The sequence below is a fragment of the Mastigoproctus giganteus genome, chromosome 10 (assembly GCF_048544385.1).
Source record: "Mastigoproctus giganteus isolate SK-2022 chromosome 10, ASM4854438v1, whole genome shotgun sequence".
Taxonomy (NCBI): domain Eukaryota; kingdom Metazoa; phylum Arthropoda; class Arachnida; order Uropygi; family Thelyphonidae; genus Mastigoproctus; species Mastigoproctus giganteus.
The window spans coordinates 158,703,665-158,717,498 of NC_143584.1; the positions used below are offsets into that span (position 1 = coordinate 158,703,665).

Below are 13,834 nucleotides of genomic sequence, written 5' to 3' on the forward strand. Positions count from 1 at the left end.
GAAAGCAAGTGTACGAGCTTATGCAGCATCAGCCAAAAAAAAAAAAAAAAAAAAAATCACACCATTCCCTCCAAATGCCTGTCCAGTTCCTCCTTAAATTTATTCAACCTATCAACCTACACAACGACAGATGGAAGTTTGTTCCAGCAATTAACCACCCGCTGGCTAAAGGCAAATTTCCGCACATCTAGTCTACATCTGTCTTTTCTTAATTTGAATTTATGCCCCCTTAGGTTCGTAATCTGAACAAGTGGAAAGATCCCATCAGAATTCAGCGTGCTCAACCCATTCAAGGCCTTATATACCTCAATCAGATCACCGCGCAGGTGCCTAGTCTCCAGCCACTGCAATTTGCAGAAATTAAGCCTCTCTTGGTAAGAGGATCCCTTCATTCCCCTCACCAATCTTGTTGCCCTTCTCTGTACACGCTCAAGTAAATCTACATCCTTCCTAAAATGAGGCCTCCAGACCTGTACGTAGTACTCAAGGCGTGGCCTGAGGCTTATGCGTGGTGAAGCATAAGCCTCAGGCTTCCTTGCACCATATGGCTAATAATAATAATAATATAAAAAAGGCGTTCAACATTGATTCATATAACGGGAACATATGATAACGATGAAAGAGTAGCGCGATTTCCATTATAAATATGACCTTTTAGAAAGACAAATAGCTTAGTAATACAGCGAAAATTTCAACTTCCAAGACTTGGAACGAATTACAAAAAAAAAAAAAAAATTATTTGAAGTTAATCTTAGAGCAGTTTTCATTCCATGTGCCACGCAACCCTAAATCTTGTTGTAAACAACGCCGCAGAGACTTCCTTTGAAATAGTTGATTTTTTTCGGAATTGTTCAGGAATTATATATATTTTTTTCTCATCATCAACCCATCATTGGAATGTAGTTCAAAAATATATAACTAAATTCACACTTAAACCTTTGTCTGACACCCGATGGGAAAGTAGAATAGAGGCTAAAACCTCTGAGAAACGAAATAGAAGAAATTCACGATGCTTTACTTGAAATCACTGAAGACGAAAATAGATATGGATTCAAGGAATCATGTTAAATCAATAGCCTTAAAAATAACATCTTATGTTTCTTTATTCAATTATAATTTGGTACGATAGTTTAAATAAAAATTAATCCGCTAGGTAAAATGCTCCAAAAAAGGAATTTTGATATACATGAAGCTTTTGAATGTCTACAAAATATTATGGAACATTTTAAGGAAAATAGAACAGAGGAAGCAGTCCAAAAATTCTCGATTCGGCTAATATGGCTACTATCAGACATCAATACCAAACAAAATTTCACTAACATTAATTTTTTTCTTTCAAATTATGAACAAAACAATTTTCTCGTTAATTGAAAGGTTTACAAATATGAAAGAACATATATTTACATATTAAATTAAGTGATATTGATTGTAATGAGTCTGATATGGATGGTTTAGCATTATTTGAATAATTAGATTTAAATTTTATATTAAAGACAGTATTGCAATATATTTGAAGTATTGCAAACGATTTTACAGATACGTCTCCAAATGTAGCAGTTGCATTAAGAATAATTCTAACTTTACCAGTTTCAGTTGCCTCAGGTGAACGGAGTTTTTCAAAAATAAAATTAACCAAAAATTATTTACGAGCGACAGTGTCTCGACTCTCATTTGGCAATAATTTCAACAGAAATTATCTTTTGGAACAAATAAACATAAATGAAATAATAAATAAATTCGCATTTCTTAAAGCAGAAAAACATATATTGGTAAAATTATTTTAACGTTATAATTTTCCTTTTATTTTATTATTGTGATAGAGTATGATTACTGTGATTTAGAATTTAAAGTTTATTTACTGGCAGTAGATAGGGTTGCAGCGGCCCTATATATATATATATATATGTATGGCGTCTCAAAAATACACGGCATAACTTCAGGAATGAGTTCCTCATATATAGACAATAAAAATATTTTATATCAACATAGTTCCGGAAATGCTTGGTTTCCAAGTTTTGAAGGTCTGTCTATGACACTTAACTGTTCACATCACCTTATAGTAATAGTTCAAAATATCCGCCTTCTGCCTGAATACAGGCCTCACATCGACGTCTCATGGACTCGCAAAGATGATGCCAAATTCCTGGCATGTTTCGTATTGTTTCACAACCTGACACAATTCGATTGCGGAGAGTTTCCACATCAGCTACCCGAGTCGAATACACCAATGACTTTTAAATGGTCCCACAACATCCAAAATCTCGTCCTCTACTTCAGGAGTCGTAGATCTTGGTCGTCCTCTGTCGGCAGCACGAGGTGTAAAGGTCCCATGTTCACAAAGGCGGCGATGGATACCTTCAAACATTTTCCCGTCTGGACATCTTCGTTCTAGGAACCTTTCGTGGTACAAACAACGAGCCTCCAGAGCATTGCCGTCCGCCAAACCACACATAAAGTGCATATCCGCTTGCTCCTGATCAGTACATGGTCAGAATGGAAAACCACCAGATTCTGTCCAGTACTTTGTGTTGAAGGAATTCACCTGCGGGAGATAAGACATTCCGGTTAATAACTCGGGAACCAAGCATTTTCGGAACTATGTTGATATAAAATATTTTTATTGTCTACATATGAGGAACTCATTCCTGAAGTTATGCCGTGTATTTTTGAGACATCCTGTATATATAGTTGTGACTCTGGGAACCCTATATATCAATGAAAAGTAATAATGAAACATTAAAGAAAAATTTTCAGTATATTTTACTATTTCCATTTTATTTCAACAGAATAAAGATCCAAATGCACCAGTTTTGCTTTGGCTCCAAGGTGGTCCGGGAGGATCTTCATTATTTGGACTTTTTGTAGAAAATGGACCTTTTCAGATAAACCATAACCTTTATGTAAAATTAAGAAAATATACCTGGGCACATCAGTTCTCCATGTTATATATCGACAATCCAGTTGGTACTGGATTCAGCTTTACAGAAGACGACAAAGGTTACGCTCGTAATCAGACAGATGTGGCAAGAGATCTTTACGAAGCTTTACAACAGTTCTTCACGCTATTTTATGATTTTCGAAAGAATGATTTTTATGTAACAGGAGAATCATATGCAGGTGAGATTCAGAGGTTCAATAGCGTTCTTAATTTTTATATAGATATTTTTAAGCCTAAAAGTGTACTCAAGCTATATCAGGTATTAAAGATTTTGGAAATGACTAAGTAAAAACAGTGATTTTTTCAAAGCTAAAGCAAATCAAAGTTTTCATGTTTTGGTTTTGCTCTATGTGGTTAAGTCTGATGCACGGACTTGTCAACAAATGCGCAGGCGTTGCTTCTTTGGTATACAGATCCTAGTGAAAGCACCAGTTGTGCCATGGTTATTTAACTTGGTAAAGGGATTGAAACAAAGATTTTTCATAACCTGCTTTCGCTCGCTGCCTAATCACAAAAGAGGTTAGGCAAGCAAAGGAAGATTACGAAAAACCAGTGGCAAAGGATGCAAAGAAAAACAGCAAAGACTTCTTTACTTATATAAATTCTAAAATCAAGGGGATAAATCAGATTGGTCCACTTAATATCAATGGTTTGACTGTATATGACTATTATCAGATAGCTGCCAAAACTAAATGAGTATTTTGCATCTAAATTCACATTAGTAGTTATTCAAGGAGCCAGATGTTTATCAGACTGAAGGGGAGTTGAACGATTTTGTAATAACTGAGAGCAAAGTGCAGGGGAAATTGTTGAAGTTAAACATAAGAAAGGCACCTGGGGTGGATGGGATCTATCCAGTTATATTAAAGGAGGCAGCAAAGAAAGTAAGAAAACCCTTAGCCATAATTATGAGAGCATCGTTGGATTCGGGAGAAGTCTCCAAGGACTGGAGATGTGCAAATGAATCTCCTATTCACAAAGGGGATCAAAGTGTGACACAAGTAATTACAGACATGTTAGTTTGACTTCTGTTCCAGGAAAAATAATGGAGTCACTGGTTAAAGAAGCATTGCAGGATCATTTAGACAAGACAGCAGTAATAATTCAGACACAGCATGGGTTTATCAAGGGGAAAGTCTTGTCTGACCAATTTGATTGGATACTATGATGTGGTCACAAAGGAACTGTATGCAAAAAATAATTTTGATATCATATACAGTACTTGGATTTCAGGAAAGCTTTTGATACTGTTGCACATAGAAGACTACTGTACAAATTGGAGCAGGATGGCATTAAGAGCAAGTTGCCACAATGGGTACTGCTCTACGTGGACTAATGTTATTAGCGGTGTCCCTCAGGGTTGTGTTGGGCCTATCATTGTTTTGTATATTTATCAATGATATTGATGAAGGTATATCAAGCTTAATGTCAAAGTTTGCAGATGATACAAAGGTTGGCAGGGTTGTTGGTAACAGTAATGACAGTATGCTGCTACAACAGGATCTGGAAAAGTTGGGTAGATGGCCTGAGAAGTGGCAACTGAAGTTTAACATTGACAAATGCAAAGTACTGCATATGAGTAACAGTAACCCTAGAGAAATGTACCAACTTTATGGTGTTACACTCAGGGTAGTGGAGAATGAAAGAGACCTTGGGGTAATTGTGCAATCAGATATGAAGTTTTCTGAGGAGTGCGAAAAAGCTGCAAGAGTAGCTCATGGGGTCTTGTCAATGATATATAGAAATTTTACTAGCAGGGATAAGGTGATTGTCCCCTTTTATAAGGCAATGGTCAGCCCACATCTTGGGTACTGCATATAGGTATGTAGGCCTCATTTTAGGAAGGATGTAGAGTTGCTAAAACGAGTACAGAAAAGGGCAACAACACTGGGGAAGAGAACAACGGGGGTGCTCTTATGAAGAAAGGCTTAAGTTCTGCAAATTGATGCAAACTGCTTCTGGAGACTATGCACCTGCGAGGCAATCTGATTGAGGTGTATAAGGCCTTGAATGGATTGAGCAGGCTTAATGTTGAGTAGATTCTTTCTGTTGCTCAGATTACAAACGTGAGAGGGTAGATTCAAACTGAGGAAAGACAATTGTAGAATAGATGTGTGGAAGTTTGCCTTTAGCCAGTGGGTAGTTGATTGCTGGAACAAAGTTCCATCTGTTGGTGTGGAAGTTGATAGCTTAAATAAATTCAAGGCAGAACTAAACAAACATTTGGTATGAATGGATCAGTGAAATGGGAAGGTTTTTTTGGCTGATGCTGTATAAACTTTCTTTCTTGCATCATTTGCTTCTACTAATGCTAAAATTTCAAATCTTGCCCAAGTAGAAAAATTTGCCTAGCTGATCCAGGATTAGCGTTCTTCTAGTATTAGTAGTGTCAAAATGATTAAAATAAGCACATTTTTACAGCATAAGCCAAAAGAATAACCTATGTTTATCTTTTATGTAAGTAGAATGAAATGTTACACTGTTCTTAGTGTCTAAGGTACATTTATTAAGCTATAAAGTTATATTATGTTATAAAACACACTTTGTACACTTGTAATATATTTTTACACCTACAGAGTTATACGAAAGAATATTAAAGTGTTATATCACACTTATATAATACACACAATGTCAACAATACACACAATGGCTACACTACACTACACTACACTACACTACACCGAAAGGACAGAATTCATGGGATATCTGGTTCCTGGGCAATGCGAAGCTGTTCCTCTCATGCTAGTGGACGAACCCACCGCTTGGCGGGTATATCGGACTCGGCATCACTGTGATCATGTAGAAGGCAATTCAATGTCAGTATCGATAAACGTTGTGAGTTAACTGACTTTGAAAGAGGGATGTAGTGGGTGCCTAATGCATTCACCACTCTATCTCGGATGTGGTACAGAAATTGTACTGTTCTTGTTGGACAGTATCAAGAATGTATTGGGAATATGCCATTTCCAGAATAGCATCTAATCGTGGAGGGCTGTGGGTGGATGATCGTGACCCTTGACATGTGTCTCATATTGTTTCAGCGAAGGGGAGAGCGACAGTGGCACAAATCACCGCTGAGTTCAAGGAGGGTGGTTGCAGAAACGTCTCCACCTAAGCTGATCATTAGCCTTACGATCTATGATGCTAACACCACGATGCAAAACTCTATGCCTCAACTGGGAAAAAGAACATCGGCACTGGATCTTGGAGATGGGTCTTCTGGTCCGATGAGTCCTGTTTCCAGTTATTTCAAGCAGATGGGAGGGTATTTATCTGTCGGAAACCACACCAAGCTATGCATCCATCATGTCAATAAGGAACTGTTAAAGGAGGTGAACGGTTGGTAAAGGTCTGGGCGTGTTCAACTGGCACACGTTGTGGCCTCTGGTACATATAAATGGTCCAGGTTATGTGTCCATCCTTACAGACCATCTGCATCCCTTCATTGTCATCATGTGCCCACAGGGCAATGGACGCTTCCAGCAGGATAGTGTGCCTTCCCACAGAGATGTGGTGACTGGAATGTGGTTCAAAGAGCATTCTGCAGATTTTGCCACCATGGAATGCCTCCCCATTCATGGACATGAACCCTGTGGAGCATCTTTTGGATGCTGGGGGAAGGTCTGTTTGAGCTTCTAATCCTCTACCCAGGAATGTGATGGAATTATGGACAGTGGCGCAGCAAGCATGGGTGGAAATACCTGTAGAGTGCTTTTGTAAACCAGTGGACTCAATTCCTCACCATGTGACTGCCCTTATCTGGGCGAAAGGTGGGCCTCCCCGTTACTAGGCAGGTATCCCATGATTTCTGTCCACTCAGTGTATTTCGAGTTAATTGTGCACGTATCACCTAATCAAATTACGCTAATACAGTACTTTGAATCCTCTATATTTATACACATACAGAATGAATATCTGAGGATTTAATAAGCACAGGGCAACGTTGGGAAAGAGTCGAGAGTTAGAATTAAATTTTAAACTGTCTGCAATCATGCCCAGACACAGAGTGCATGTTGAAAGCCTTGTCAATCAATTCGGCCCCGGAGAGACTGTGTAAAGATCATGAGGTAGAATTTTTCTCAGTGTAGTCTTCGCTTGTTAACAGATTATTTTTACAAAGATGGGATATGCGGGGGACACGTTTTGTTATTTATATATCTATTTAGTAAAAACTACTATGAAACACATTTTCCTTGGAACTACAAAATGTAGCTGTGGTATAACCTATTTTCTTTACAACAGGTTTCCTCAATCCCTTGAATGACCACTTCTGAGCCACCTGACTGTGGATAACATCAGTATTCTTCCAGATAAGGATTTAATTTTATCTCCCAGGATTTACCTAAATTCTCAAATATAGGCAATACACGTTCTCCTGAATTAATAATGCTATCATTATTAATGTTAACTAGGACATTTATTGCGTATACTCTATTTATATTAGGTCGTATTACAGAAGTCAATACAAGATGCTCGAAAATATGGTCACACGACATCAGTATGGTGTATGATTTCCCTCCAACAGCTAAACAGGCATAAAAGTGGTGAATCCTGCTGGATATAAGGGTGTCTATACGATTCTGTGCAACAAATCCTATTCTTTCACCAGCTCCTACCTTAACCTACCAAGCACTCAAGGAGTTGGCTGTCGGCAGGCAACGCAACCCCCCCCAAGGGCATCCTACACATTCTATTGGATTTATCTGATTGTGCTGACAACGGCAGTCTTTGGATATCTTCATTTTCAAGATATTCCTCGAGCACTTGAGCTCTACGTGCTGTGGTGTTTTCATGAAAAGAAAATCTGGGCCAATTGCATCTCTAAAATGTCGCACATTGGGTTTGAGGATCTGTTTTCGCTACTTCTCTACAGTTACCCTACACCTATCAAAAATATGAAGGATGTGAATGTTGATCATTATTCTGCCCCACACGAGAACACTGCTTCCACCTTGTTTCCCTTTCTTTGATGTTGGAGGTATTGTATCACATTCCTTGTTGTCTCCAGATGAAATAATCTCTAGAATCTGTTTGTAGGCTAAAATGGGAGTCATCAGACAATAAAACTATACGTTACACGTTTCCTGTGTGTTCTATTAATTTTGTCGAGCAGTGTATGTTATCACTGACTCTCAAAATATGAAGAGGGGTGCGGCCGTTGATCATTATTCCGCCTCACATGAGAACACTGCCTCCACCCTGTTTGGGATCCTTTTCTGTGTGATTTCTTACTTTCCTGAATTACTTTTTCTTTTTTCATTCTTAATTCCTCCTGCGCAATTAGGAAGGATGTTTATCAATTTTTTTTTGTTTCTTGTGCCTGGTGATAACCTGATTTTGCTTATGCTTTCCTTTGCAGAATCTGTTTTTCTATATCTCCATTCCTTCACTGGCTTTGTATGGGTAATTTTTGCCCTGTTGCAGTCTCTCTCGACTTCACTTGGCCAGATTTTCAAATTTTCTGCACATGATGGATAATATTGACCTCTCTTCAGCTTCCATAGCTTATCAGGTTGCCATTTTAGCAAAACAAGCAAATTGACCACATCTTGAGTACTACATGCAGGTATGAAGGCTTCATTTTATAAGTAGGGCTGCTGAACGACTACAGAAATGAGGAAAAGACTGGCAAGGGGAACGAAGGTGGGTTTTCTTACCAAAAAATGCTTGACCTGCAAATTGTATCGTCTGGAGACTAGGTACCTGCAAGGCAGGGCCCCCAATTGAGGCAGCCATCAAAGTCTCAACATAAATAAGCGAGGCCCCCCTAACCCTTTTACATCTAGGCCTCCAAGTACCTTTTCATTGCTCTGCTGCGAGATGATCTGATTGGGGTGTTTAAGGCTTTGAATGGATAGAAGCTTGATGCTAATGCGATTTTTCCGGCTTGCTCAGAACGCGTGCGTGCGCGCGCACGCGCACACACGCGCACACACGCGCACACACACACACACACACACACACACACACACACACACACACACACACACACACACACACACACACAAATTCAAATTGAGGACTTCCACAATAACAGATGAAGGAAGGGAATGATTAGGTGAATGGGATGTGTCTTTTTTTTTGCAGATGTTTTATAAGCTTGCTTGCATCATTTGCCAATACTAATGCTAATAAGTCTGCTGTACAAATTGGAGAAATAAATTGATGGTTGAGTGGGAGAAGACAGAGGGGGATTATTTGTGGACACTACTATTCTTCACGGACTAATGTTGTTATTAAGTCCCCAGAGTTCAGTGTTGGACCAATTGTTTTCTGTATTTATTAATGATATTGATGAAGGTATATTGGGCTTAATGTCTAAGTTTTCAGATGATATAAAGATTGGTTGGGTGGTTAATGATAGTAATCAGAGTAAACTGCTTCATCAAGGCTTATACAAATGAGGCCGATGGGCTGAGAATGTTTGTTGTTTGTTATTTGGTTTTTAGGAGCATTAGCAACTAAGGCCATATTGCTCCGGGAATATGCGGTGGTCATTCCCTGACCTTTCTGCATCCTCTGTATTTAGTGGTGACAGGCCGGAACCCTGGTCTAATCAAGAAGCGTGTGCTACGCACTGCTGCTCTTTCCCACCTGGCTACGGAGGCGCCATGGGCTGAGAAATGGCAATTGAAGTTCAATGTTGGTAAATGCAAGGTACTGCATATGGGTAACAATAATCCTAGCTTAACATACCAATTGTGTGGCACTACACTAGGGCACTCAGGTCCATGGAAAATGAAAAAGACTTTGCAGTAATTGTACAGTCAGATATGAAGTTATCTGTGCAATGCAGACAGAGCTGTCAAGAGAGCTCATGGGAAAAGGAAGTGATTATTCCTGCTAACTGTATAAGGTAATGATTATGTCATATCTTGAGTGCTGCATATGGGTATAGAGATTTTCATTTTAGGAAGAATGTAGATCTACTGGAATGGGTGCAGAGATGGGCAATGAGATTGGTGAAGAGAATGAAATAATGGTCCTACCAAGACATGCTTCAGTTCTGAAAATTTCAGCATTTTGTGACTAGGCATCTGCAAAGATATCTAATCGAGGTTTTTAAGAATTTGAATGCACTGAGCAAGAAAAAAATATTGTGGAGAGAAAAAAAACAGCAAAAGTCACTTCACTGAATCCCAAGGTAGAAGTTACAGCTAATGCAGAGAGTGTCGCTATCTGGTCTTGTTCCCATAACTATCACCCACTACTAGATGTCAAAATTAAACAGGTCCACCTCTATAGCTGGATGATGATGAATTATAGAAATATTAAACATACTGCATCAAGTGTAGCTCAGGATAAAGTCACTCGTTTTGAAAAATCATACACAGTCTCCCACGGATGACAGTGGAGCAAGTAGCGTGATCCATGGTGACCACCTACCTAATACCATGGGCCAGCATTCGCATGGATAACAAGCTACATTCACTTCACTAGATATCTGAAGATATCTGTAGGGATCTGTAGCCATGCTGATTGCAAGGCTTTCCACAGTGTCAGAAAAGATGACGATAGTTGCATGTCCATACACCTCACCTCCCATTCAGAAACATCCCACAGGTATTCAACTGGATCAAGATCAGGCGAATTTGAAGACCATTCAAGCTGGGTGATATCTTCACAAAGTGGAGACATCACTGTGTATAATATCACTGTATTGAGATGTCAACTGTTGCACAACAACCTGCCATTGAGCCCATACAACACGCTACATCCTTCGCTTGCCATGAATATTCGCCTTGTGTAATCATTTACAGTTCTATTGGTGGGAGGTGGTTTGACCCATTTTACACCATTCTTTGTACCTTAACCACACCGGGTTGTGAGCAACTGACATTTCTGATATGGAAGCACTTGACGCTTGAGCTCCCACAATCATGCTCTTTTGAAACTCCTAGATATCTTTACTACATCCCATAACTGCTACTTTATCACTTTGACTTGCATGATTTGATGCAAATTTCCACTGCTCTAGTGTAGGACACTATTAGGTTTTTTATACTGCAAGCTAATTAGCATAATTCATTATGGATGGGACAGTCACAATTCAGTGATTGCTAAGTGTATAAGTTATATGTTAACATGAATCTTAAACAAATATAATAATGTATATAAATAATTTCTATCATATTAATTATTGGACTAGCCTTTTCAGTTTTTGTTGCCTTATTACCGAAACTTTTTATTCTTAATATTTTCAGGTAAATATGTTCCAGCAATAGCCTATAAAATCCACTTGGAAGGAATTGCTGCTAATATCAGCCTGAAAGGTATAGCAATTGGTGATGGTTTGTGTGATCCAGAAACTATGACTGATTATGGAGATTACTTGTATCAAATTGGGCTGATTGACAGTATGCAAAAAAGTTATTTTAAACAACAGAGTGATCTCGCAGTGAAATATATCCAACAAGAACAATGGCTGAAGGCAAGTGCTGTCTTTGATAAGTTATTAAATGGAGATTATGAAACTTCTTATTTTCAAAATGTAACAGGATTAAATTTTTATTATAATTATCTTCTTAGTAAAAGCCCAGAAGAATTTCAATTTTACAATAAATATTTAGCACTTCCACAAGTACGGAAGGCAATTCATGTTGGTAACTTGACTTATAATGATGGTTCAAAGGTAGAGGAATTCTTACTGGAAGACATCATGAAATCAGTGAAGCCTTGGGTTAAGACACTATTAGAAAATTACAAAGTGCTGATATATAATGGCCAACTGGATATAATTATTGCCTATCCACTTACAGTAAACTTTTTACGAAGTATAAAATGGAAATATGAAGAAGAATACAAAAATGCTAGTCGAATAATTTGGAAATTGTTTCCCACCGACTCTGACGTGGCTGGCTATGTTCATCATGTTCAAAACTTTTATGAGGTCTTAGTGAGAAATGCAGGACATATTTTACCTTTTGATCAACCTAGAGTTGCCTTTGTGATGATCAATAATTTTGTTAAGGGAAACCATTTTAAAGGAGATTATTCTTAAGTTCTCTTTATATCTTGGAAATCAGATGTGAAAATAATGAGATAATGGTCTATTCAGTGGCACGATTACGAAATAATTAGAGTAATTTTTCAATAAATACCACTAGATGTCACATTTTAGTTTAGTTACATACTGTTCAAAATGGTTATTCCATTCTTTAAATTATTAATTTATCTCAAAATCATTCCAATTATACCATGCAATAAAATACTATCACATACTGTTACTATTGTTATTACTATATTATTATTCTGTATAGTTATTACTGTAACAATAAGTAATAAACAAAATCAGAAATGCTTATGAATTCCAGGATTTCCTTTTCTTTTACTCATTTTGCAGCAGTTTGTGTACAACTCAGCAATGCTTGAGAATGGCATATATTTTCATATAGCATTTTCAACTCAAAATCACCTAACTGACCTCATGAAGTGTGTCTGTTGTTTTGCAGAATACCATATATGAACTTTTGTTTCCTCATCAGAAAGCTCAAAATTATTTTTTTCCCAAGCTTTCACTTTTTTATGACTCTTTTCATACAAGACTTTTCTTTAAAGCAAAAAGTAAATAGTAGTACGTAATTTGAAAACATGTTTAGAAACAACTCACCTTTCTATTCTGCATGTTTAAATTTTCACATGGATTTGAATAAAGTTAAAGAGGAATTGGACACATTTTTGCATGATTTTTACCACTACTACATATACACTTATACATATAAACTTAAATGAAAACAAGCATTAAACTTGAATGGACTGAATGCTCTGTTACAGCATTTGGATCAGCATGCATAAAACTTCAAAGGTTTGAATGTCCAAGAGCACTCAAAAAGGGCTCCTTCAGCTGGTGATCTTTTTGGATATTCAAAGAGAGTTCATATTCAAGTTTTTATGCCATTTGTTTGTTTACTTATGGAGAAGGAATGGAACAGCTAGAAGTTAATTAATAGAATTAGTATTAATAATGGCAAATATTGCAAGAAAACAATCTTATATAACATCAGCCAAAAACAAAGAAAAAAATGCCATTTCACCTATCTGTGTTTAGTTCTTCCATGAATTTATTCAAACTATCCACATCGACAACAACAGATGGAAGCTTGTTCCAGCAATCAACCACCTGTTGGCTGAGGGAAAATTTCCACACATCTATTTGGGAGACCATCCTTCCTCAATTCGAATTTATGCCCCTTAATGTGCAAGTCTGGGCAAGCGGAAGAATCCCATCAGTACTGAGTTTTCTCAAGCCATTCAAGGCCTTATACACTCAATCAGATCAACTTGCAGGTGCCTGATCTCGATGCTGCAATTTGCAGAACTGAAGCCTTTCTTGGTAAGAGCACCCCTTTGTTCCCCTTCTCTGTACCCATTCCAGCAGCTCTACATCTTTCCTAAAATGAGGCCTCCAGACCTGTATGCAGTACTCAAGATGTGGCCGGACCATTGCCTTATACAATGGGGGTAATCACCTCCTTATTCTTGCTAGAAAAATTCCTGTATACCATTGACAAAATCTCATGAGCTGTACTGGCAGCCTGTCTATACTGCACAATTATCCCAGGTCCTTTTCATTTTCCACTACCCTGAGTATAGTACCGCAGGTATACATTACCTTCATTACTGTCATTAACCACCCTGCCAGCCTTCGTATCATCTGCAAACTTAGACATTAAACTTGATATATACCCTCATCAATATCATTAATAAACACAGAAAACAAAAATAGGATGAGAATCAAACCCCTTGGGATCCCACTAATATTAGACCACGAGGAGCAGTGTCCATTGATAACCACTGTCTTTTCCCACTCGACCATTCCTTTATCCATAGGTTTGTACAGCTCAAACCATTCTTTCATGCCATTGCTCATGTTCCCTCTGTGAACTGGGGCTGCAT

At 38.0% G+C, this 13,834-nt stretch overlaps 1 protein-coding gene across 1 annotated transcript in view; it reads left to right on the top strand.

Annotated features, from left to right (window-relative positions):
* LOC150079411 (putative serine carboxypeptidase CPVL) overlaps nucleotides 1–11,939 on the top strand; it is a 31,149-nt gene extending 19,210 nt beyond the window's left edge. The window contains exons 2-3 of the mRNA XM_090383055.1: nucleotides 2,787–3,117; nucleotides 11,143–11,939. Coding sequence (XP_090239181.1) covers nucleotides 2,787–3,117; nucleotides 11,143–11,939 — 1,128 coding nt within the window. The remainder of the gene's footprint in view (nucleotides 1–2,786; nucleotides 3,118–11,142) is intronic.
* The last annotated feature ends 1,895 nt before the right edge of the window (nucleotides 11,940–13,834 follow it).